The sequence below is a fragment of the Ruditapes philippinarum genome, unplaced genomic scaffold (genome assembly GCF_026571515.1).
Source record: "Ruditapes philippinarum isolate M1 unplaced genomic scaffold, ASM2657151v2 ctg3262_1_1_1_1, whole genome shotgun sequence".
NCBI lineage: Eukaryota > Metazoa > Mollusca > Bivalvia > Venerida > Veneridae > Ruditapes > Ruditapes philippinarum.
In genome coordinates, this window is record NW_026865556.1 from 52970 (window position 1) to 80813 (window position 27844).

The 27844-nt window shown below is 32.5% G+C and overlaps 2 protein-coding genes across 2 annotated transcripts; one reads left to right on the forward strand and one right to left on the reverse strand.

The window, feature by feature from the left end:
* Nucleotides 1-34: 34 nt before the first annotated feature.
* Nucleotides 35-21892, reverse strand: LOC132729536 (heat shock 70 kDa protein 14-like). Its single transcript, XM_060715314.1, has 14 exons — nt 21765-21892; nt 19065-19145; nt 18250-18381; nt 16824-16929; nt 16138-16228; nt 13921-14025; nt 13283-13444; nt 10235-10390; nt 7799-7901; nt 6942-7070; nt 5927-6019; nt 4639-4800; nt 3955-4013; nt 35-1065 (listed from the first exon to the last, which is right to left on the reverse strand). Exons 1-14 carry the CDS (start codon nt 21822-21824, stop codon nt 990-992), a joined length of 1515 nt encoding a protein of 504 aa, XP_060571297.1. The 5' UTR covers nt 21825-21892; the 3' UTR covers nt 35-989.
* On the forward strand, nt 21848-27536 carry LOC132729537 (mesencephalic astrocyte-derived neurotrophic factor homolog). Its single transcript, XM_060715315.1, has 5 exons — nt 21848-21942; nt 22098-22238; nt 24347-24474; nt 24896-25037; nt 25890-27536. The coding sequence occupies exons 2-5, from the start codon at nt 22139-22141 to the stop codon at nt 26087-26089; spliced, it is 570 nt and encodes a 189-aa protein (XP_060571298.1). The 5' UTR covers nt 21848-21942; nt 22098-22138; the 3' UTR covers nt 26090-27536.
* The last annotated feature ends 308 nt before the right edge of the window (nt 27537-27844 follow it).

Consider the following 27844-nt stretch of genomic DNA (forward strand, 5'->3'; position numbering starts at 1 on the left):
TCCACTCTAATTATTTACTTATACACAAAAAAGATTATCAATTCAAACAATTTTTATTTCAAAACTATACAAATTTATTTGCTGTTTTTATTTTTCAAACACTAAGCCTAATACAGTATTGACAGTAAGTACAGATGTACTTAATTCCTTGCAACAACAGAATGTCTTTCCATTGTTTCAAGTGTACCCTTTGCTACATTTGGAACAAATATACAGCACAATTAATATATGTAAATCTTTCACACAGGAAAGGCACAGAAATAATAGAAGAACAAGTTTAAACTATATCCTATATTTAAGATAATTTGAGAAGAAATGTTTGCTAAAAATAAATTAGTAAAGTATATTATTTTCAACATAAATCTTATGACACAATCTTTGCACTGTAAAATTTAACATTTGTATGTATTTGGGTGTTTGGGGATATGTAATCAATTTGCTATGCTTTAATATCATATCCAACCAAATTATTGTGATTTGGCTTTATTAACACCATAGCACAATGCCAGCCTATATATACGTAAGTCCAATCTGTCTTGTAACTACTTACTGCTCAATTTATGTGTTTTTATATAGATATACCTTAAAACCCTGCAAAATTCAATGGATAGTAAGTCCACATAACATGTATTGAAGCAGGGTTACTGGTTTAAATATAAAATGACAAAGGTATAATGTAACAGTTAGCAAGCCATCACAAAGACTGACAAATGGACTCATTTAATGTGCCCAAAATAGCACATAGTAAGATGAACTGACTCCTTATTCCCTTAGCTATTATTCGAAAAAATGAAGCTATTTTGAGGAGAACCAAAAAGATGGAATTTTTTAAAACAAAATTTGCACTCTTTTTCCTTGGTTATAGCTGACAGTAAATTATAATTCTGGAAAATGGGTGATTAGATGAACGATGGTGTAAAAAAATGGCAAATTAGAATATTGGTACTATTGTAGTAATGTTTTAGATAAAGCTAAAATTTTGGCATAGATCAACTTGGCTCCACAGTCACAGATTCTGTTTTACTGCTACTTGATTCTGTACATGTGACATGGAGGTGACCATCTCTGTAATACATAAATTATTCATTTTATTATTTTCATAATTATTACAATTCAAAATTGCAACAACACACAATATCTATATATGATCCGCGTCACGACAAAACCAACATAATGGGTTTGCGACCAGCATGGATCCAGACCAGCCTGCGCATCTGCGCAGTCTGATCAGGATCCATGCTATTCGTTTACAAACCCTATAACAAGTAGAGAAACTGATAGCGAACAGCATGGATCCTGATCAGACTGCGCGGATGCGCAGGCTGGTCTGGATCCATGCTGGTCGCAAAACCACTATGTTGGTTTTGTCGTGACGCGGCTCATATATATATGACAAATTCATTTATAGACATAACATAGGTGTCTACAGTTATCATAAATGTAGATATTAAACAAGGATTAAACAGTAGACAATATCTTCCTTTAAAGGCACATTATGCCTCAGAAATCCATATTTATTAAATTTTTTAGAAATGTCAAACATGTGTTCAATAATGTTTTAATAATGGATTTAGAGCATGTAAGATGTTTAAGAGCTGAAGAAAGTCAGAATGTGCAGTAATGTGTCTTAAAGGTGCAGTAACGTGTTATAAAGGTAAAAAAAATGTAAACAAGACGGCCATGATGGCCCTGAGGTCGCTCACCTGTATATAGGCCCCCCAACCCCCCCCCATACCTTGCAGGGCCAATTTAGCCCAAGGGCTTTTATTTGCACAAACTTGGTAGACACCCATAAGAAGATGTTTCATGCTAAACATCTAATCTAAGCTCTAGCTCATTGGGCTTTTTGAAAGAAGATTTTTTTTAAGTTTTTACTTTACACATATAGTTAAAAACAATGACACCCCTGGGGCTGGGCCAGTTTTGACCCCAGGGCTTTTTTTTTAACAAACTTTGTAGACACTTACTAGAAGATGTTTCATGCTTAATATCTAAACTCTAGCTATTTGGGTTTTTTCAAAGAAGATTTTAAGTTTTTGCTATACACATACATTGTATAAAGAAAATCAATGACCCCCGGGGCGGGGCCAATTTTGACCCCATGTCTTTTATTTGAACAAACTTTGTAGACACTCACTAAAAGATGTTTCATGCTTAATATCTTAACTCTAGTTATTTGGGTTTTTTCAAAGAAGATTTTTTAAGTTTTTGCTATACACATATAAGGAAAATCAATGACCCCCCGGGGCGGTGCCAATTTTGACCCCAGGGCTTTTATTTGAACAAACTTGGTAGACACCTATTAGAACATGTTTGATGCTAAATATCTTAGCCATAGCTCTTTGAGTTCTTTAAAAGAAGATTTGTTAAGTTTTTACTATATGCATATAGGGAAAATCAATGAGCCCCCGGGGCGGGACCAATTTTGACCCCAGGGCTTTTATTTGAACAAACTTGGTAGACACCCATTAGAACATGTTTCATGCTAAATATCTTAGCTCTAGCTCTTTGGGTTCTTTAAAAGAAGATTTTTTAAGTTTTTACTATATGCATATAGGGAAAATCAATGACCCCCGGGGCGGGGCCAATTTTGACCCCAGGGCTTTTATTTGAACAAACTTGGTAGACACTCACTAGAAGATGTTTCATGCCAAATATCTAAGCTCTTAGCTCTTATGGTTTTTTAAAAGAAGATATTTAAAGTTTTTTCTTTCGGTTGCCATGGCAACCAGAGTTCTGCATGGAATTAAATTCTTTGAACAATTTTTAAAGGTGACCACCAAAGGAACATTCCTGTGAAGTTTGGATGAAATTGGCTTAGTGGTTTATGAGGAGATGTCATTTAAAGTAAAAGTTTACGGACGGATGGACGGCCGGACGCCGGACGAAAAGCGATCACAAAAGCTCACCCTGTCACTTTGTGACAGGTGAGCTAAAAAGTAGTATTTTGACTTCCATACAAAATACTAATTCACTATAATTATACCAATTACCAACGAGGCAAAATAATCAAAGAATGTTCATCTATGTAGCAAATGAGTATGTTTTTTGGAAACAAGATACCAAAAATTTAATTTTTTTTGTGAAATAAATATGACAGCATGTTTGAGGCATAATAGGCCTTTAAAATTGAGATTTTTTTTTTATTTTCAGATTTCTGACAGTTAAACTACGCAAATTTTGAGCAAATGAGTTATGCTTCCACAATTGTTTAAAGGTCATGTCTTTAATTTAACCAGAGAACAATCTGCATCCATTTTTCATCTTTAGCATGTTAGTTCCAAGGCAATTAAGTTAATACATCAGTAAAGAATAGAGCATTTCCAAATGACCAGTACTGTACATGCTACAGAAATCAATTAAACTTAATGTTGCTCTAGTTATATAACAGACATGTCATGCTTTGACTGTATATCTGTTTATTGGTTTTCAATATTAAGGAGATATAATAACGTAAGCTTCTGATTACAGAGTCTGGTTAAATTGTACTTATGTCCAGACCAGCCTAGCTCTATGCTGGTGACAACTACTAGTCATTATTGCTGTTTAATTTCAAACAAGACTTTGTTGTTTTTTTTACTGGTTTTTACTGTGATTTTAACACGTTTTTGGTAATATCTTAGGGGTCAATCCACCTTACCAGTTTTCGTGGATCATGAACCAGTAATTACCAATTTCTCTACAATTGACCGACTACTAATGCTACACAATAGATGTTATATGGGACACAATTGTGGGTTTTTTCCTAGCTAATCTGTAGGTACAAACAAACTTTTACCATTACAGCTTCACAGTGCACTTCCCGTCATAATAGATAAGTCAACCTGTTGTATTGATTTTCGAACCTGTAACTGTAAAAGTTTGTTAGTATGTACGGATTAGCTGGGAAAAACCTAAATATTGTCAATTAGTCTATTGCAAACAAGACTGAAGATGAAGGAAAATATTTCATACTTTCTGAGATGAAAAGTTGAGTTGACCTTTGATCCTGCTGGCAATTCTTTCATAACAATCTGGAAACATAAACATATTCAATGCATATAATCGAGTTTATATTCTTTTTAAATATAATTTACATAATTAAAAATAATGTGTACATCAAACTTTGGGTATATAACAAACACATTAGGTTTGTCTAAAACTATTCAATTAAATGTCTATTTGATTTTAAATGTCAAACTATTTAATTAAATGTCTATTTGATTTTAAATGTCTAACTATATGATTAAATGTCTATTTGATTAAATGTTTCTATGGTAATTTTCAATTATTTTTTTCCCCATTAATACTTTTTTAATGTTCTGAATTTTTTCTTTTGTGCCAAATGCTCTCCATATTGAGAAAAGCTATGTACCCTAATAGTATTCAAAGGTACTGAGAAAATACATGAGCAACACCATGACAAAACCAACATAATGCGTGTGCGACCAGCATGGATCCAGACCAGCCTGCGCATCCGCACAGTCTGATCAGGATCCATGCTGTTCGCTTACAAACACTATAACAAGTAGAGAAACTGATAGCGAAAAGCATGGATCCTGATCAGACTGCGCAAATGCGCAGGCTGGTCTGGATCCATGCTGGTCGCAAACGCATTATGTTGGTTTTATCATGGCACGGCTCACATTATGAACTTACATTAGCTAATGAATTACAATCATTTTCATTTGTAATTTCAACAATTTCAAGTCGGAGTGCTGTCTGATCAGGGTTTAAAGTGAAATCTAGATGTTTTCGTGAATGTAGGGGAGCTAATCCAGGAAAGACTTGGGTAATTTCACTTCCATTCTCTGTTTGTGTCTACAAATAAAAATACAATTCAATAATAACAGTACTTTTTAAAACTTTGTTTGCTTGGCATCAACATAACTCAAAAACAGGGTAATAGATATTGAATAATTTTACAAATTTTGTTTTCTGATATTCAAGCAATATAATCATACAGTTTTACATGCTTGTTTACTGGGTTTTCATTCATAGTTACACTTGAAGGTTGTTTGATAATTTCCAGCTTTAGCTGTTAAAAGAAACACTGTAATGTTCCACAGCATGTTATTTCAGTTACAGGTGGGCACCAAGAATCATTGTATTCAGTAAACTGGCACTATTGCGTATAGGCTTAGACATACAATCTATAGGTTAATCTTACCCTGATGCCTTTAGGTTTAGATATACAATCTATAGGTTAATCTTACCCTGATGCCTTTAGGTTTAGATATACAATCTATAGAATAGTCTTACCCTGATGCCTATAGGTTAAGATATACAATATATATATATTAGTCTTAACCTGATGCCTATAGGTTAAGATATACAATATATATATATATTAGTCTTACCCTGATGCCTATAGGTTAAGATATACAATATATATATATTAGTCTTACCCTGATGCCTATAGGTTAAGATATACAATATATATATATTAGTCTTAACCTGATGCCTATAGGTTAAGATATACAATATATATATATATTAGTCTTACCCTGATGCCTATAGGTTAAGATATACAATATATATATATATATTAGTCTTAACCTGATGCCTATAGGTTAAGATATACAATATATATATATATTAGTCTTACCCTGATGCCTATAGGTTAAGATATACAATATATATATATTAGTCTTACCTGATGCCTATAGGTTAAGATATACAATATATATATATTAGTCTTAACCTGATGCCTATAGGTTAAGATATACAATATATATATATTAGTCTTAACCTGATGCCTATAGGTTAAGATATACAATATATATATATATTAGTCTTAACCTGATGCCTATAGGTTAAGATATACAATATATATATATTAGTCTTAACCTGATGCCTATAGGTTAAGATATACAATATATATATATATTAGTCTTACCCTGATGCCTATAGGTTAAAATATACAATATATATATATTAGTCTTACCCTGATGCCTATAGGTTTAGATATACAATCTATAGTCTTGTCTTCGGTGTTGAGCTTAATGTCTTCATCTTCTAGTGCAGACAGAATTCCTGCCTGAAAATACAAACATGATAATGTAAGTGATAATTGAATTAACTTTAATAGAATTTTAATTTAATCTTTTTGTTTAAAAATCCTGTTTTTTTATTATTATTTAATTATTTATTTACAAACTTTGGTTTATACAGAATTTATTTCAGTTTGATTGTGTAGGAAGCTATAGGCTTATAGACACACTTTCTAATCCTTTCCTGGAACCAACCATTACTGAGCAATAAGTGTAAAGTTTCTTGCTCAAGGAAACAACAACTTGTCCCGGATGGGGTACCAAGTATTACAGTAATACTTGTCCGACGCGTTAACCACTCAGTCATGTCGCATTCTAACTTTTAGTAACACTACAGCCAACCCCCAACTTAAAGCTAACAGTGTAAAACAAAACAGTTACAATAGACCTGCATCATAAACATTAAAATGTGTTACATAGATTAACAATTAAAAAAAAAATATATCTCATCATTTATATCTCTGGATAGCATTTAAATGGGGCTGAACATACTTAATAAAGTAACTTCTAACCAAGTTATCTACTGAAGAAGTCTTTCAGAACTATTTCCTCTTTTATCTGTATTGGGTAAGCATAGAGGTCAGCCAAATTCTTTTGAGTAAACTAGACAGACGATCATTTAAGAATGCTATAGATAAATGTTCGATGATAATCCATCCATTCATTCATAGTAAGGAGATATTTTCATTTCTGGTGCCCCCTATCTCCCTCCCAGAAAAGAAGTCAATTGTTGATGTCAGACACAATCATTTGCCTTTTTGCGATATTTTATACTACATCTTCAGTTCTAGTGCACTAAAAATCTACACACATTAACAAACTACTTAATATAAAACATGCCTTCTACAACCTGATTTCTAAAATGCTGCCTACCAAATAATCACTGAACACGATAAATAACTGAAATACCTGTTTTGCTGCCCCTACAGCAATGACTTCCTCTGGATTAATAGAGTTGAGTATATCACAGTGGGAAAACATGTCTGTAATTGTTTTTTGAAGAACCGGAACATTGGCCCCGCCTCCACACACTATAACCTGATAATAAAAGTTCTCATCATTTATAGCTTAATTATATTTCATAACACTGGTTCAATATGTTAATTAAATCAATCTTTATTAAAATGCCTCTATGTACTATTATCATTCATATATCATCACCTGATATTTGATATTGTTTATTTGTTTGGTTTTAAGGCGCACCAACACAATTTAAGTCATATGGTGCCAAAACAGGACAGTTAATTTTGGCTAACCTCGGGTTTTACAAACTTCAAGCAACACCAGAGGTCAACACCACCTTACCTGCTGGAGGCTAAGAGATGCATAGAATCCAGATATTTGAACCCATTTAGTCACCTCTAACGATGACATAGGTATGAACGGTGGTGCAATTCTTATGCCTCAACCATTAAAAGCAACTATTCAGCCACAAGGGTATATTTTCAGGCTCTCATTATGATTTTAATTTTCAAGGGACAGTGTTCAGCATAAAAATCTGATACTTTGAGGGAGAACATTATTATTTGGGGGATAAATCCACATTACATTTTTTACCCAAGGTAAGGGTTTATAAAACTTTTATAGAGGTCTACAAGGCAATGCTATATATGCCAAATATAGAAGCTCTGGACATAGTAATAATTGATAAAAAGGTAAGATGTGTTTTCCTATAAATTAGTCAAACTCAAGACAGGACAAGTCTTATATACTACATGTAATTAAGTGGGTTTAAAGCTAATAAGAAAACCAGAAAGTCTATTTACCTTATTAATTGATTTGCGTGTCAACTTTGCAGCTGAAAGCACCTGGTCGATTAATTGTGTACATCTTTGCACCAGTTCACTAACACAACTTTCAAATCTTGCTCTAAAAACACAATTTATTTCATTTAGTATAAGTGTTCATAATGAATTTATAGTGCTGCATCTTTGATAAAAATTAAAAATTAATGCGTACATTTGCAGCCAAAGTATACATAGATAATATAAAAATTAATACAAACATTTCCAATTAAAACCAACATTGCAAAACTGCAGTATTAATAAAGTTCCTGTAAATGGTGCTGGTATGGAAGAAATTTGCTATTTTTTTTACTTTTGGCACACAAAAGTCCAAAATTTTCCAGGAGTTATGAATATCATACAAAAACAAGAACGTGTTTGTTAAACACAAATGCCCCCGGCTCAGATTCTTGTCAGTAGCAATATTTCAAAAAATGTTTACCCATTCACTCAGTTATGGACAAAAAAATTCCAAAAAATTGTAAACACAAGTTATATAGCTTGACAAAGTCATAGCATTTTGTAATTGTGAAAAATATAAGTTGCCAAGTCATTGCTCTGACTTGTGAAGATGAAAAATATTCAACTTCATGCAAGTTATCTTTCTACCAAATATGAATACATCTGTCTTAAATAAAGGCTGTATGGGCAAAAGTGTAAAAATCTATTTTTAGCACTGGTGACCTTAACCAAACTGACCCCTAACTCTATCCAAAAGAAGAATACCATGCAAGTTATCTTCCTACCAAATATGAAATACATCTGTCAATAAATAAAAGCTGTATGGGCAAAAGTTCAAAAAATCTATTTTTAGCACAAGTGACCTTGACCCACTGTTCCCTAACCCAATCAAAATGATGACCATGCAAGTTATCTTCCTAACAAATATAAAATATATCTGTCAATAAATAAAGACTGTATGAGCAAAAGTGTAAAAATCTATTTTTAGCACTGGTGACCTTGACCTAACTGACCCCTAACTCTATCCAAAAGAAGAATACCATGTAAGTTATCTTCCTACCAAATATGAAATACATCTGTCAATAAATAAAGGCTGTATGGGCAAAAGTATAAAATCTATTTTTAGCACTGGTGACCTTAACCAAACTGACCCCTAACTCTATCCAAAAGAAGAATACCATGTAAGTTATCTTCCTACCAAATATGAAATACATCTGTCAATAAATAAAGGCTGTATGGGCAAAAGTGTAAAATCTATTTTTAGCACTGGTGACCTTGACCCAACTGACCCCTTACTCCATCCAAAGGAAGAATACCATGCAAGTTATCTTCCTACCAAATATGAAATACATCTGTCAATAAATAAAAGCTGTATGGGCAAAAGTGTAAAAATCTATTTTTAGCACAACTGACCTTGACCCACTGATCCCTACCCCAATCAAAAGGATGAATACCATGCAAGTTATCTTCCTACCAAATATAAAATATATCTGTCACTTAATAAAGGCTGTATGAGCAAATGTGTAAAAATCTATTTTTAGCACTGGTGACCTTGACCCAACTGACCACTAACTCCATCAAAGTTTATGTTTCTATCAATTATAAATAGCATCTGTCTATAGAATAAGGTCAATACACCTGTAAAAATGTAAAAATCTATTTTTAACATTGGTGACCTTGACATTGGTAACATTGACCGTGACCCAAATGACCCCTTACTACACCAGAAGGAGGACCTCCCTTGGCATGTTTGTATTAAACTAAAACATCAACTAAAATATAAAGGCTGTATGAGCAAAAATGTTTATATTTATTTTTTAAACCAGTGACCTTGACCTTGACCCTAGAGACCGCTTACTCCACAAAAAATTAGAGGACAATCAAAGGTATCCACCTACTAAATATGAAAGATATCATTAAAGAAATTACGCAATTAGGAGAAATTTAAGATAAATCCAACTTGCTGAAATAGGTTAACCAGACAAGGCCCTATTTTCAAAGTGAAAAAAGGGAAATAACTGGGAAATATGGATGACACAGTTATATAACTTGGCAATATCATGTACTTTGTATTGATAAGTAAGTGTGGAAATTATAAAGCCATTAGTATAGATAGAACTTAAGATATTTCCAACTTGCCGTTTTAGGTTAACCATTATTCATTTTCTAAGTGCTGAAAAGGGCAATAACTTGGTAAATATGAAAGCCAGAGTTTTGTAACTTGCCCAGATCATGTACTTTGTATTGACTAGTAAGTGTGTAAACTTAGAAGCAATTGGTACAGGTAGAACTTAAGAAAAATCCAACTTGCCGTTCTAGGTTAACCTCGTACGGACAGACGGACGGACGGTTCAATCACTATATGCCCGGGGGCATAAAAAATCATTACACACTTAAATAATAAATGCTAGACAGAGAGACCTCAATATTCTGATGATTTAATAGTTTTAACATTACCTGGATACTTTGGTATCAAAATCCATTCCGTCAAATAATGAGTCTACAGCACAGTGGACATTGTCCATCTTGGACATACCATGTTTACATATCTCCGCTTGTCTACGTAATTTAGCCATGGCCCGTTTATTATCAGTTATGTCATTACGACTCTTCCTGAAAGATCAAATGAGCAGTGCCATGACAAAACCAACATAATGCATTTGCGACCAGCATGGATCCAGACCAGACTGCGCATCTGCGCAGTCTGATCAGGATCCACGCTGTTCGCTTACCAACTCTATAACAAGTAGAAAAACTGATACCCAACAACATGGATTCTGATCAGACTGTGCGGATGCGCAGGCTGGTCTGGATCCATGCTGGTGGCAACGTACTATGCTGGTTTTGTCATGACGCGGCTAAAATGTGATTCTAGTTATCAAGATTGTATTGACATGTTATATGGCCCAGTATATATAGTTGACATATCATATTGGCAAGAGTAACACAGCAAACAACCATTGACCATATAACCTGTCAAAATCTTTATAACAAATATGGCACTTTCTTTTCATTGTTGAAGATAATAAATAATTTATAAATTTGTACCAGAGATGAATATAATCAACATTATATTAAAAACATGCAGATAAAACCTTGTCTTTGTGTCTAGACATTGTAAACAAGAGCACCGCTAGGCGGAGCATTATATGCCCGAAAGTGTTTTTTTTTAGTAAGAATGAAGCATTTGTAAGACATGGGAATTCGCTGTTCATCCTATAAAATTTTACAGCTGTAGGTTGATTAATACTTAAGTTATTGATAATGACCTTAACCTTTGACCTTGTGACCCCAAAATCATTAGGGATCTTCTACCTTATATGGACAATCATCCTAAGAAGTTTGAATATTGTGGGCCAATTGGAACTTTAATTATGCTCTAGAAACTGTTTTCAGTATTAAGGTAAAAGTGACTTTGACCTTTGACCTTGTGACCCCAAAATCAATAGGGGTCTTCTACCCAATATGGCCAATCATCCTATGAAGTTTGAAATGGAACTTACGTTATGCTCCGGAAATTGTTTTTGGTTTTAAGGTAATTGTGACCTTGACCTTTGACCTAGTGACCCCAAAATCAATAGGGGTCTTTTGCCCAATATGGACAATCATCCTATGAAGTTTGAATATTGTGGGCCAAATGGAACTTAAGTTATGCTCCAGAAACTGTTTTCAGTTTTAAGGATATAGTGACCTTGACCCTTGACCTCAAAATCAATAGGAGTCTCCTACCTTATATGGACAATCATCCTATGAAGTTTGAAGATTGTGGGCCAAATGGAACTTAAGTTATGCTCCGGAAACTGTTTCCAGTATCAAGGTAATAGTGACCCTGACCTTTGACCTTGTGACCCCAAAATCAATAGGGGTCTTCTACCCAATATGGACAATCATCCTATGAAGTTTGAACATTGTGGGTCAATTGGAACTTAAGTTATGCTCCGGAAACTGTTTTCAGTATCAAGGTAATAGTGACCTTGACCTTTGACCTTGTGACCCCAAAATCAATAGGGGTCTTCTACCCAATATGGACAATCATCCTATGAAGTTTAAACATTGTGGGTCGAATGGAACTTAAGTTATGCTCCGGAAACTGTTTACAGTATCAAGGTAATAGTGACCTTGACCTTTGACCTAGTGACCCCAAAATCAATAGGGGTCTTCTACCCACTATGGACGATCATCCTTTGAAGTTTGAACATTGTGGGTCAATTGGAACTTAAGTTATGCTCCGGAAACTGCTTTCAGTATCAAGGTAATAGTGACCTTGACCTTTGACCTTGTGACCCCAAAATCAATAGGGGTCTTCAACCCAATATGGACAATCATTCTATGAAGTTTGAACATTGTGGGTCGATTGGAACTTAAGTTATGCTCCGGAAACTGTTTTCAGTTTTAAGGTCATAGTGACCTTGACCTTTGACCTTGTGACCCCATAATCAATAGGGGTCTTCTATCCAATATGGACAATCATCCTATGAAGTTTGAACATTGTGGGTCAATAGGAACTTAAGTTATGCTCCGGAAACTGTTTTCAGTTTTAAGGTCATAGTGACCTTGACCTTTGACCCCAAAATCATTAGGGGTCTTCTACCCACTATGGACAATCATCCTATGAAGTTTGAACATTGTGGGTCGAATGGAACTTAAGTTATGCTCCGGAAACTGTTTTTAGTTTTAAGGTCATAGTGACCTTGACCTTTGACCCCAAAATCAATAGGAGTCTTCTACCCAATATGGACAATCATCCTAAAAAGTTCGAACATTGTGGGCCAAATGGAACTTAAGTTATGCTCCGGAAACCAAATTGCTAACGGACCGACGGAAGTTCTCACAGGACAGTAATTATGTGGCTACTCTATTTTTCTCTCTATTGTTCTTTTTAGCCACACAAAAGAAAATAGCCACATAAAAGCATTACAGAATGAATGACATCAAAGAGAAAGAACAGTTACCTATTGTCCCTCTAGCCACATAATTACTCTCCTGTGAGTGCGGACGGACAGACAGACGGACGCCAGGGGGTATAACATAATATGCCCTTTCGGGCATATAATAAGAATATATTATCATCCTTATCTAAGGTTTATAACAAAAAAATTTCTAAAACGAAGAAATTGGATCATTTTAGGAGCACAAGTACATGTATGCCAGATATGTTTAACAATGAAAATGCAAAATTGAGTTGTTTCCCTTTGCCTTCTTATTGTCATATTGAAATCAAGTGTTCATATACATGTATAATGAGATTATATTCAAATTAGCTTTAGGAAGATCTACTTGACATCCTAAATCCCAATTCATCAAAGTAACATGGTAAATAATAAATAAATCCATTTTTTACGAACTGAAAGTAGATATACATGTTGTAAGAAGTGAAATTACTGAATATTTCAAGATATGCTAAAGATTCACTTCATTTATTTCAAGAATAACCATGGTACAGAATATAACCAGTAGAAGTTTATCAAGAGTCATAAAGATTTCTTCACGTCGGATATTTCTTACTTCTTATATTCCATTACAAGATATTTTACAAGTTCATCTGTAAACAGGTCACCACCGAGAGTCGAATCTGTAACTGATGTAGATATCTGGTACATGCCATTGTGAACATTTACCACTGAGACCTCCGCTGATATACCCCCTAGTCTGAACACCAACACTGACCTGAAATTAAGTTAAACAATATACAAATTGTTTCATGTTACGTAAATTTTTTGTTAAAGATTTTCTTTTCTTTTTGGGTTTGTTCACACCAACACAGTAAAGGTCATTTGGCAACTTTCCAGTTTTACTGGTGGAAGGAGACCTTAGGTGCCCCTCAGTGAATTATTTCACGCATAAACAAGCAATCAAGTAGAACCACCGATGTTCTGTAAGATAATTGGATAACTTTATCACATGAAAGAATCCTATGTTATTGGCGGGATTCAAAACCAACAGCGGTGAGGGTAAGTGGTGTGAAGTAATCCACCTTCACCACTCGGAGATGTATACCTTTTTTCAGTTCTGATCAATTACTTAAGGCTGTTCCATATCTGGACATAGCTAAATGAATATGGCCATTTTTATAAATTAGGATTTGATAACATTTTAAAAGTATGAAGAAAAAATTACATAAAAATGTCAAAAACGTAACCTACCCATTATAAGTTACATCTGTCTGACCAACATCGTAAGCTAAGAGGGCGGCAGCTGGTTCTGATATCATACGAAGGATGTTGAAACCGGCTTGATTTGCTGCAGAACTGTTAAAACAAACAAATCAGTATTTATAGAATATAATGATTGAACAAATTTTTTGAAGCAAAACATATAATAAATAAACTTTTAAGGAAAAAGCTATTTAAAGATTCTGTAACACATTTTTTTTATGGTTTATTATCATAAATCTGACGCTCAAATGAAGTTTTATCAATATTTTAAGTTAAAAAAAAGCATTATTTGTAAGAAATTACCAAAGTTACATTTCATGTAAATAAAGGGAGGTAATTAGAAATATATTTTCAATAAAGTCAAAGTGAAATTTTTCAATAAGAAATTAATGCATAGATTTTTATGGTTATTTATAATGCGAATAACTATTTACAGTACATATTTAACATATTCTTGGATGTTTGGAATCTGTTTTATAAGAATAATTATATACATATAAAAAAAAAAATTCCCTCAAGGGTTGTTACATTCTTAATTACAACATACAGGATCTATAAATCCTGTTATCAAAGTAGGATTGATCTTATAAACCACAAAGCCATTTATTGATGATATTACACTAGAGTAATAACAATGCAATATGATGCTTATTCATGCAATGGGTTACAGCTACAGGTGCATCATGAAACAAGAGCTGTCACAGGAGACAGCGAAGCTCGACTAATAAAATACTGGACGCAGTAAGGAGGACAAATTATAAAAGAAAAATCAATTATGTATAATTATGTATTAAGTTATAGTAAAAAAATAACATTTGTTAACATTAATTCCAAGATCAAGGGGAATAATTCTAGAAATAGTCATGCTAGAGTTATGGACCTTGTCACACAACATTTGTGTAATGATAAGAAATATATATTTGAAGTTTGAAGTAGATACCTTAAAAAGTAAAGAAGTTATTATATTTCTTAAAGAAAATCCTAAGTTCAAAGAGAGATAAATCTGTAAATATTGCTTCAAGAGTTATGAACATTGTCACATAAAATGTAATTGATGATAAGGAATAAGTATTTGAAGTTTGAGGTAGATACCTTTAAAAATAAAAAAGTTATAATAAAAAATAACATTTTTCTAGTAAAAAAATCTAAGTTTATGGGGAGATAATTCTTGCAATATTCGTGCTAGAGTTATGAACCTTGTCACATAAGATGTGGATGATGAAAACGTAAATATATTTGAAGTATGAAGTTGATCCCTTTAGAAATAAATAAGTAACAGTAAAAAATAATATTTTTTATGGAAAATTCTAAGTTCAAAGGGAGATAAATCTGAAAATATTGGTGCTAGAGTTATGAACCTTGTCACATAAGATTGGGATGATGATAACGTAAATATATTTGAAGTATGAGGTTGATCCCTTAAGAAATTAAGAAGAAACAGTAAGAAATAGTATTTTTTGAGGAAAATTCTAAGTTCAAGGGGAGATAAATCTTAAAATATTGGTGCTAGAGTTATGAACCTTGTCACATAAGATGGGGATGATGATAAGGTACATATATTTGAAGTATGAGGTTGATCCCTTAAGAAATAAAGAAGTAACAGTAAAAAATAGTATTTTTTAAGGAAAATTCTAAGTTCAAGGGGAGATAAATCTGAAAATATTGGTGCTAGAGTTATGAACCTTGTCACATAAGATGTGGTTGATGATAAGGAACATATATTTAAAGTTTGAAGTTGATACCTTAAGAAATGACAAAGTTATAGTGAAAAATATTTTACTGCACCAAAACTTTAATCTAAAATCTGGACGCGGACGCCGACGCCGGGGCGAGTAGGACAGCTCTCCATATACTTCGTATAGTCGAGCTAAAAATGACCATATTTACTGCAAACTGTTTTAATTTTGGAAACTTGATAAATTGAACATCATATTTGTGTAGGTTCAATATCAAATTTATTGAACTTGTTGAACAGAACATTATTATGTTCACCAGAGGCTAACACAATATGATTTTATTCAACTCGCCCACTTCATTTAGTATTGAACCTACATTCTTTCAATATCCTCTATGTTTTATACAAGGTAAGATTTTATATCCCAATGCAAACAAACATTTAACTGGTAACAGACAGAACAATACTTGTATAGTGTTATAAACATTAATAATAGTTTCAGAATGTGTAAACATAAATACGTATTCTACCTTATAGCCTTCTTCTGATCTGTATTGAAATGTGTGGGTACAGCTAATACTGAATCTTGTGAACCACTTCCTCCATGACTCTGTGCAGTTTCTACAACAACAACAATATAATTCACATCTTGCTTTACTGTTACCAAGCTCCATTTGTGAAATGAACTTTTCCCACTTTCGTACCATCCATTGCACCATTTTGAATGATATTTTTTAATTGTTTTTTATTTGATTTTCTTTTACATATACACGTGTAGTCTATAGCCGGGCAAGCAAAAGCCCGAACCCGCTTCGCGGGCCCGGTCTTTGACTTCCCCGTATAATTCACATCTTGCTTTACTGTTACCAAGCTCCATTTGTGAAATGAACTTTTCCCACTTTCGTACCATCCATTGCACAAACAGTTATGGGCATTGGTTTATGCAAGATGTTATTGCCATACCTGATAATCATATTTCTGTGAATCATTTATAATCATAATGGACATAATTACAGTCTGATAATTATGTAATTAGCATGAAATCTTACATTCTTTGTATGATTCACTAAAATGTAAATTTTACTTTAAGCATTTAATTTAAATGTCGAAATATCTTAAAAATCACAACAAAGGAAGGCAAAACCATTACACTAAATTATTCTGGTTAAAGTAAATTTCAACAAAGATTTCTGAATCATTTGTCTGCAGTACTAACCTAACATCTTCTTGTAGATTGCAACAGCAATCTGAGATGGTGTGAATATTTTTCTCGACTCTTTAAAGTCCACTTCATATCTTGGTTCCCCATTCTGATCTAAAACCTGTTGAATAATGTCCATAGAAATATAATCATATAATACATAATACCGTATAAGTGGTTTTTTCTGCGGGCTCCAAATTCTGCGGTTTTTCCAAATTTCGGCATGTTTTTATTTCTGCGAACTTTATTTCTGCGGCACATTCTTTGGACAAAACGTGATTTAAATTCTGCGGATCATCTTATCAAAGTCTTAGTCACTTTACTCTACCTATTTCATTTGCATGTACACATTCGCATTAAAATTTTGTTTATCGTCGTCACCGCAAAACTATATAGCAATTCCAAACAATTATATTGTTTGCTTGCAGCGCAACAATAGACAGAATGCATCTTTTGATCAGCGTGAAATGACGTGTGAAAAATATACCCCGTATAGTATCTTTGATTTAATAAAATTGATAGAAGTTTATCGTAAATCAGACAACAATTAATGTATGCCAGGATTATTTAGCAGTATAAGGGTTAAAATGGTTTTAATGATTCAGTGGTAAACAAACCTTTTAGCGTACAGGTAAACACTATGATGTTTAAATATCTTTATTCATAAATTTGCATAATTAACAATAAGTACATCCTAACAAGCACATATTACATACTCAGCCGGAAGCAATTTTATATTACTTGATGACCCGCTGTTATAATCCGTTAGCCGTTATTACTTTAGAGGAAACAGGTCATAATGTAGGACACATATCGTTAAAAACAAACATGGAGAAATATTCTGCGGTTTTTATTTCTGCGGTGCTGAAACTGACCGCAGAAAACGCAGAAATAAAGTCACCGCAGAAAAAACCACTTATACGGTAGTAGATAATTATATTTAAATAGTATTATAAATTTAATAACAAAAACCTTAAAAAGTTAATACAATGACTGTTTCTTGTTCCTTTCTGCAGAAATAGATTTTCAGGAATATATAAAAGTAATTACTTAGAATTCTTCTTCACTGTACTGCTTATTCACAAAAATGAATATGTGAAAGAAATCATAAATAACTTTTTAATATTTATTTAAATCATCCACAGAACTATTTTGATCAAGTTGAATACCTATGGTTGAGGTTATTTAAGTATGGCTATATGCTGGTTGGTGAAATTTAAGGTTACAAAACAGATATTCATTTGATATAGAAAATGTGTGGTCTAATCAAAATGATGAATCAAGGTACATTTTCAAAAGTGAATTATAAATTCAATTTCATTTTCTCCAGCCGAACTTCTTTCAATCTATTATGTTAAAGTTACCTTAGCAGATAATTTCATTTTCTCTAGCAAAATGAAACCTTAAAAACTTGTTTCATCTAAAATGATGTAAAAGTTACCTGAGCAGATGATTTCCTCTTATATTCTGTTACAACTGGATCATCATATTTTCTACCTAATATTTGTTTTACATGACAGACAGTGTTCTGTACATTACGTATCATCCCTTGCTTGGCTGCTATACCCACAGCCTACAAACATAGACAACAATCAACAATGTTACAAATCTTGTTGTTTGGTTGGGATACCAGTCACATTATTTATGGCGATAACTATATGGCGGCCTACATGTATACACTATATGGGACTTGTAGTTTGGTTGGTATATCACAGTGATTATAATCATATATTGTGATTTTTTTCACTATACAGGAGGAAGACAGCCTGTCTTGTTTTTAGGTTTGAGCCAATTTATCAAGTTATTTCACATCATAATTGGTTCTAACTTCACCCCTAGCAAATTACATTAAAAAATGAATATAATTTACCTATACAAGGACATAATTAACCTTTATTTGTTACTGTAAAAACCTTAAAGTTAAATGATACTAATAGTTGTCATACAGTATATGTTGAAATGAAGAACATCATAATCTATAAATCTAAATAATTGTATTTAAATTCTATCTGCAGCAGTTGAATTTTCTCTGGTAATGGCAAAATTAATTCCATTCTCTCTAAGCAAGCAGTCTGTAATATGCTTAAATCCACAATATTTAAAAAATTCTTGCATATCACTCATCTGTCCTAAAATGTTGACTTGAAATAAAGATTTCTTTAAACCCCCATACTCCACTAAATTAAACACTTATCAAAGTGACATCTCCCTATCTTCATGGAGAAATAACCTAGATCAGAGACAAAGATACCATACCTGATCGTGGTCTGTAAAAGCAACAATACATGGTGTAGTTCGGTCACCAAGGTCATTGGCTATAACATCTGTTTTATCATCCTAAAATTATACAATAAACAGAAGTGAGAACTATAATTTAAAACAAATGTAAATATACAATATACTTCTAATTTATAGCAACAAAGTTTGTTTGTACAAAATCAACAATTTTTTCTACAGCTTTTTCATCATTAGTAACTGTATTTTAGATAAGATATAAATTTTGAAACAAGAACAAGCCTGACAATTCCTGTTATTTATGTTTATTTTTCAGATATAAATTTATTTCGTAAAATCAATAGGTCTTTAGTGGTTGTTTACTACTGAAGACTTACATATTCATGGAAAAACAAGCCTTTTTCAACTGCTTGAAATGGGGAATTTAATTAATAAGTCCACGGGAGAAATGACAGTTATTCATAATAAATGCTTTAAAACCATGTCTTATTAACTATAATAAGACAATTATTATATTAACACAAGTGATTTCTTTCCGATTTGAGTACTGTAGAGATGTCATTTATTCAAGGCCAGGCATATCAATGATATATCGATATCGGATGACAAATATCAATGATACACAGATATATCGATAATTACCTAAAGTTACTTGTCTGTCATTCAATTTTATACCTGTTGAAATGATTTCAGTTGAAAACATGTTGGAAGAATTCATTTCCATGTTTCATATCTATTTATTATTCTGATCAGGTATACTTAGTGTAGATAAGGTCAATTTACTGCCTATCTGTATACTCATCCTATATTTACAAACACAGTTGTATTTTTTGTAATCACTGTAGTGAATAACTAACTGTACATTTTCATTCATTCAGGCATAATCACATGACATCATTTTCATTCATCATTATAGAATTATGGATAATGTCTTGTTCTTGTTGTGAGTTACTATGCTCAGTGAACTGTCTCTTGTTATGTCCTTGTTATGTCCTGTGCCAATAAATATCTTGTATATTTGTTAAGTATAAGAATGTGATTGGATGAGAGTGATTTCATATCATTTTAAGCATGGGCAATTTACATTCCTTTTCTAAGAAATCATTTTCAAACTTTGCATTGTATAGTTAACTTCAGTAGTTCTTCATAGAACATTTTGAATTTGTATTTGTCTAAGTCAACTTTACGTTTGTTCTTTAAAATTGTTTCTTGACTGGAAAGTAAAAAAATAACCACTTCCAATTAGTGTATTGAGCAGATTTTCAAAAAAAGTGCAAGAATTACCAGTGTTTACATCAATATCTTAAGTTTCAGGATATTTCTATGAATATACTGGTGCATCATGCATTATTATAATACTTAATAGTCCTATAACACAAGACGTTTCCGTTGGAGTGTACGTAGTACACTGTAGCCTCGATAACTTGCTCTTCACTATAACGCTTATTTCAGTAGAGCGCTCATAGACCTTGGCTCCCCAAAAAAAAATTCCAAAAAAATTTTTTTTTTTTTTTAAGTAGACTTAGATTTATAGCGCGCTATAACGCTTGCTCAATTTGACAGTCAAGTACAATAAACAATTGTTATTAAGACATTTATGAGCGCCAAAGGTGTGAAAAACATGCCTAGGTAAGCGTTTATTTGCTCTTTTGTTGTTTTACCTGTCTTCAAATTGTTTCCAAAATCTCAAATTCATATCATAACTGTGACATTGGCAACCGGTGGTGAGTACAGTATAAATAAACTAAAATTCACACACATATCTTTGACATGTAAACCTGGCTGAATTAAATAACCCACAAGCCCAAAATCAATTTAAAATCCTGCACTGTAAATAGAGCGGCCATGACAGGTGGTAATTGGCGTCTGATTTACTAGGGGACACAACTAAAGCTGGACTGTAAATTACAGTGTTATTTACAGTCCAGCTTTAGTTGTGTCCCCTAGTTAATCAAACGTCATTACAGTAATGGCTAACTGTTAGTGTTTACACTACATTAATGATTTATAATTTTCTTTCGAAAGTTTTTCGTTTCTTTTAAATATAATTAGTATTATTGTGAATATAATACATGTTTACATCATTGAATGGCTTTAGAAAAAGATAATGTCGATATTCATTGAACAGTAAGTAAAAAAAATCAGCGTTATATATAATATGTGGTGGGTGGGGTAATGCGGTAATTTCACAATGAGCGTTCTAATGAGAGCCCCTTTAGAACGCGGTGGTGAGACATTGGACCCCAACATGAGCGTTTTAATGAGGCTGAAGTGTACTAACAGAAACGTCTTATGCTATAGGACTAGCGATATACTAGACCTGGTAATTGGCAAGGTAGTCCGTTAACAGTAAAATCACAACTTTTCGCTTAATAAAAATAATCGTTGAGGTGTTCTGATTGAACCAGTGTATGAAATACCAAGAAACCTGTAGTGGTTTAAAACGAAAAATGTAAAATAAAAAATGAAGGGACTTGTTTTTATCTGACTTCCCCGTTTATAGGCTTTGCCTATTTACATATCATTAATTAATTAACTTAGTTGCATATTTAACAAGATTTATGGTTCGAATTATTTTGAGTACGAAACTTGAGTAAATAACTTTCAGCTGTTCTTACTACCAAATTTCGTGTCGAGTAGCATCACAGTTGTAAAAAATTGGTAATTTAAAAAATTTGATATAAAAAAACAATCTTCAGACGCGTCTAGACTTAAACGGACCTTATTTACGGCTAAGCAAGCTGACGAGCAGCCAAAATGCACCCCATAGGCGGCTGACATCTTTAATCACGTATTTGCTCGCGAGAGCCCGTCCTATCCGGAAGTGAATTGCCGGTAAATTTTATCCAATCAGGTTGCGACAAATGTATTAGTACTTCATAGCACACGTTGGTAAAAAGTAAACTTCAATAATATTTTTACTGTATTACTTGACATACGGCATTATTTCTTTCATTGTTTGTTACAGTTTATTTATCTAACACCAAAGATTTAATAACAGTAAAAGAATAGGATTCTTTCATTCTAATATCAAAAGAAATTTTGACTTTTCAGATTTTGGTTCTGTGTTTACATTTTTTGATCAACATTTCAACATGATGAAGGTGGAGTTGGTGTGTCTTTGTGTATTCTTTGTTCTCGCTATAGTAACTGTCAGCTATGCTAAGAAATCGTTTACGAGAGAGGATTGTGATGGTATGTTTATTACTTTAATACAGTGTGTGATAGTTATTTCTGTTATTTTTTAAAATTTAAGTTTAAGTTCTGTTTCTTTATTACATGTTCACTATTTCTGTAAATGTTCATTTTAATTTAAATGTCATTGAGTAAGGAAATTTGTTTTATTTCTACTAAAGAGAATAATCAATAAATGTAATTTTTATATTCATTGTAACATAAGCATGATAATTGAAGGATGTCTATCGCTTAAGCCTTAATTTAAGAATAAGATTGAAAGAGCCAGCTCAAAAAAATAATATAATTAATATGCTTTCGCACACAGTCAAATATGTTATGTGAAATGGTGACATAGAGGTTAGGTTTTCTTATGTGTCAACCCAGTGATAGTATGTATGAGTCTTAGTCAACATGTATTGATGTGCCGAAGCTTGATTCTGAGATATTTTCTCTTTTACGTTAGAGGCAAGATATTGCCCAGACACGAAACTAGCACAATATCTCATCGCGCAGTACATTAGTTGGACTAGTATGAGTCTTAGTCTTACAAGGGTCACAGCCCGGGTGGCGTGGCCGAGTGGTTAACGCATCAGACTAGTAAAATTACGATTGCTGACCACTTGAGTTCATACCCTGTCAGGAGCAAGTCGTTGTTTCCTTGAGCAAGAAACTTTACATTCATTGCTTAGTACTAGTTGCTTCCAGAAACGGATTCGAGAGTGTTTCAATAAGCTTATAGCTTCCAACACAATGGAACTAAAATAAATTTGTATAAACTAAGCAGTCTGTGAAATTAGGGTTTAAAGATTGTTGTCATTTGGGCAACCAATTCAAGAAAATCTGGTTGTCTGAAGTAAAAACTGGTTGCCCGAATATTTTCATCAGAACATCCCCAAGCAATTATTAATCAAATCTGCAAACTTATCTTCAGTGAGAAACAGTCGTAAATGTAAGCAAACTAATAGTACTTGATATCTTGCATTTTACCACTATTTGTTGACATTTTAATGAATACTTTCTGCAAATTTTTACTTGTCCATCCGGCAAGTAAACTTTTAAAAATTGGTTGTCCAGACCAAAAAATGGTTGTCTTGGGCAATAGGACAACTGCTAATTTCACAGACTGACTAAGGGTCACAGCCATTGTAATATTTGGTACTTTGTATAGACAATAGTCCATAATATTCTAATGACATCTAAGTCATTGTATAAACAACTAACACAAAGTGTGTCTTGACTATTTAATTAACTAATTCCAAGTGCGCTGGAGCTGCATACATTAAGGCGGGAATACATGTTACAGAGAATCATGGGAAGTATAGACTTGCTATAGTGATAACATAAATGAATTATAAGTACATAATTCTACAGCCATGTTTCCTTATTAGTCCAACTAATTGTACTGCACAATGAGATAGTGTGCTATTTTCGTGTCTGGCATTGGGCAATACTCAACTCTAGAAGCGAGATTCTGCCCCAGAATGAAAATATCTCAGAATTTGGCTTTGGCAGGTCAATATATTATGACGTGTCCTTATATGGCACTAGTACGAGGAAGCAGCTAGTCTTAAAAAGTATTTAAAGATATACTATGCTCATTCTTGATAAAATATTTTAATCACAGTAATTTATTGAAATCTTACTTCTTAGACCGGATTCTTACTAAATATGTCTAATTTGAATAAAAGCATGAATAATTTATGCATGAGAAGCTGCATTCCCTTTTACAGAACAAGTAAAGTTGGTCTTTTCTTTAAAAAACTGCCAGTTTTTTTTAATAACACTGTATTCATATTGTGACCCTCTATAGTGTGGAGGATTTTAAACATAAAATATTTATTTTGTGTTAAGTCAAAACATGTTAATTTTATATTTACAAAAAGTCTGTGTAGCTATTATCAGTATTTTCTAATGTGAAATTTGAGCATAGTATATCTTTAATAATAAGCTTTAAACTTTCATCATAGCTGAAAAACTATGTTTTATCTAATAATGAAGCCCTTTCACACTGTTTTAATATTGATAACAAAAAAAAAAAGGTTCTCCTTTAAAAATATTACTTTGTGCACTTTTTTTTCAAATTGGTTTCTGCAAATTTTCAATACAAAAATTTAATCTTTTTTCAGTATGTGTAACAGTGTTGGAGAAATTTGAGCAAGAGTATCCTGGCATTAAAGACAAAAAAGAAGCAGAAATTGAAAGCACTTTTAAGAAATTCTGTAAAACACTGAAAAACAGCAAAGAGGACAGATTTGTGAGTATAATGATAATTGATGCATGTTTTAATGTTTCCTAAATTTTATTAAATTATTTAAGTATTGCTGTGTAGAATTTCCTAAACTAGAACCCTATCAATATCATAAACTGTTAAAATCTCTCATCTTAGATATTTATGCCCCCGCCATATAATGGCTGGGGCATATAGTGTTACCCTGTTCCGTCATTTTGTCATTCCGTCATCATAAGTTTCCGTTCATTATCTTAGTAACGGTTGCACACATTCAACTCAAATTTGGCATGTGGATAATAGATATGTCATGAGAAAATACAGGTCAAGTTCGATTTTGGTCATGAAACTGATACCTCGAACAATTAAAGATGTACTCTTTTATTTTGTCAATCTAAAGCTGGTCTTAGCTTTAATTATAACAACACTCACCTTTTATACATTTTAGTGTTACTATATTGGAGGATCAGACACTTCGGCAACAAATATTTTGAAAATGATGACTTCACCATTTAAAAACCATTTACCTCATTTGAAAACCTGTGAAAAACTTAGGACAGCAGATTCACAAGTATGCGACTTGAAATATGGTGAGTATTTTAAACTTGTATCTTAAAATGTATAAAGCTGGACTGTGCAGATGCCAACTTAATCTAACAGCTGAATAGTTTGATATATTGTTTCATTTTGAGAACATTTTATTCTGTTCTAATATTTCATGTGTTTTAAATAACAAAAACACCTTTTGCTTATATGCTGTCCAGCAGGGTCTTTAAATTTGAAAGACCCTGTGTCTAGGTAAGAGAATAATTAATATGGAAACAACTTGATTTAAAATTCATAGTTCTTGAAATTATTACAGAATACTTTGCCAGTTCCAGCTTTATTTACTTTAAATTTTTAAAGGGAAGTATATTTTAGTAATATTCTATAAAAAAAATAATTAATTACTAAATTAGATTAATAGAATTGTAGTATTTGACTTTATTCTATAATTCTTTCCCAGGGAAGACATTTGAATTGATTTAATAATGTCCCAATTTATATGTTCTTCCTATAAATACATGTATTACTGGTCATTTTAAGCAGTTTTAATTATCATTTGATTTTCACATGTAATTTAACAGCTTACTGGGAAAGTTGAATACTATGCTAACTAGAAAAACTGACACATTACAATATCAGATATGGCCTTATGGTTATTTATGTTATTTGTCAAGCAACTTGAGAAAGAAATGAGAAAATCAGTTGCCTTTGCTTAAAATATCTTTTTTTTCACACCACATTTGATTAACACCCCACCCAAAACCCCCAACTTTTCCTGTCATATACTGGACAATGAGCAGTATTTAACAAATGATCAGAAATCCAATACATGTTCCTCTTTGGAAAATATATTGCTTTGAAGATAGTTTATGGTATGTTTTTCTTGCATTTTACAGAAAAGAAGATTGACCTAACAGCTGTCGACTTTAAGAAACTCAAGGTCAAAGATCTGAAGAAAATTTTGTCCGACTGGAATGAAGACAAAGCATGCAAAGGTTGCTCAGAAAAATCTGACTTTGTACGAGCTGTGAAAGAACTTATGCCTAAACACGCCCCAGAGGCATATGAGAAACTGAAGGCAAGGGAGGAGCTTTGATACAGTTGCTTGTTAGCTCTTTAGGTTATTATTAGACTTTTTTTCCAATTTGAGGAGCACCTGTCAATTGATTGTCTTAAACATAAATTCATAATTAGCATATAAGACAAATGACTTAAATAGAATTGATGGTGCTTTGTTGTGCAGTTGAGTCTAGGAGAATTGATACATATAAAATTATATGATTGATTAGGAACTGTACAAAGATAAGATAAAAATTAATAATTGTGTAGTAAAATCAAGAGTAGTCTTGGCTCAAAATCCAAAATATCGAGCGCAAAATTATTGTACCAATCATTTTTCTAGAGAAAATTTTAAGTTAAGATGTGCTTTCAATGATATATGTTTTGATATCAAAATACATGATTATCGCTGCCTGAAGAACAAAATTTTTAAAAGGTTACCTGTTCTGGTATTTGATTTTTAGTTCACATAAAAAGGCTCTACATGATGTAGGTTCTTTTTTTATATTTTGTTTCTTTTAATGCATAATTTTATTTTGAAATTAAAGATAAATTGTCATGTAAATGAGAACTTTTATATGGTATAACTATATGTATTAGTGTTATAGTAAAAATTAGAAATGTTTAATCAAAGATGTCTTTCTTCATTAAATTAATATCTTTCTTTAGAAAAACTCTAGGTTTATTATTGTGTCAACAGTTTCAGTGAAAACAGAAATAATTTTTCAGATTGACTTTAATATAAATGATTCAAGAATGTGTGTATAGGATACTATTGTAAAGTAAATTACATATGTTCAGCACATACTGCATGTACACTTTGTAGTACATTGTTTTAATCTGTGCCACAGACTCAGTGTTTGCAATAATAGAATTTGTATTTTTTACCAGCCTTTTAAGTTCTCAAAAAAGTCTTTAACACCAAGTTTTTTTAAGTTAGAATATCACTATTAAGAAAAACGGTATTTTAATTGTTATGTGATTTTTCCCCCCAACAAACATTTTACAGAGTGCCTGATTCATTTGTGTAAATGTAGAAACATGATGTTTTTATTTGTGAAGCAGTTTACCCTTACCAGGCTTTAACAAAAGGTGATGAGCCCTTGCCACTCAGTAATGAGCTAGGCCAGACTGTACAATCATCCATTTTTTTGGTATTTTGATAATTAAAATACCTGAAACTGCAAATGGATTGTTCCAATTTCCAAGCAGGGCAACTCATTTGTAGAGTTTTATCAGATCAAGGGTTTTATTATTATGATAAATGGGTTGCATGTATTCATACTGTAAATAAGACTCATCTGTCATAGTTTATGATAGGGGTGTACACTTATTATGAATAATGGAGAGGTGTTTTTGAGGTATTTATTTATATTTGTCCATGTATGTTTAATGAGAAGTGTGAAAGATTGTAGTGAATTATTGTCATTGTTTACAATTTGTGTCATGTTGTTAAAAGCCAGTGTCTGATTCATACTTGATTTTTTAAAAATATAATTACTCAATTCATTACAACTTGAAATTGATTTTACAATGTAACTGTGACAAACTGCTATGCATTTATGAATGTCATGCTGTATACTTCAATGCACTTTATTTAAAACAATGTTAAGGTCGTTGACTTTAAGCCACTTGCCTCTTACTGATGTAGGTTTGAGCTGGGCAAGTGTTGTTGTAGTCTAAATGTTGGGAAACTATCCAGCCAGCTTACTGAAGGTCTGTGGTTCTACTCCCGTGCCCGTTTGTGCCTGAAATATTGTACAGAGGGGCACCTAAGTTTTTCTCCATCAGT

Excerpts from the sequence above, each read along its gene's own strand:
- LOC132729536 (XM_060715314.1), bottom strand. The coding sequence starts at position 21,824 with ATGTCAGCCGCCTATGGGGTGCATTTTGGCTGCTCGTCAGCTTGCTTA. Across the intron at positions 16,930-18,249 it reads AGAGGAAATCATCTGCTCAG|GTTTTAGATCAGAATGGGGA; the intron begins GTAACTTTTACA and ends ATTATTCAACAG. Across the intron at positions 7,902-10,234 it reads TTTGATACCAAAGTATCCAG|AGCAAGATTTGAAAGTTGTG; the intron begins GTAATGTTAAAA and ends TTGTGTTTTTAG.
- LOC132729537 (XM_060715315.1), top strand. The coding sequence starts at position 22,139 with ATGATGAAGGTGGAGTTGGTGTGTCTTTGTGTATTCTTTGTTCTCGCT. Across the intron at positions 22,239-24,346 it reads TACGAGAGAGGATTGTGATG|TATGTGTAACAGTGTTGGAG; the intron begins GTATGTTTATTA and ends ATCTTTTTTCAG. Across the intron at positions 24,475-24,895 it reads ACAGCAAAGAGGACAGATTT|TGTTACTATATTGGAGGATC; the intron begins GTGAGTATAATG and ends TATACATTTTAG.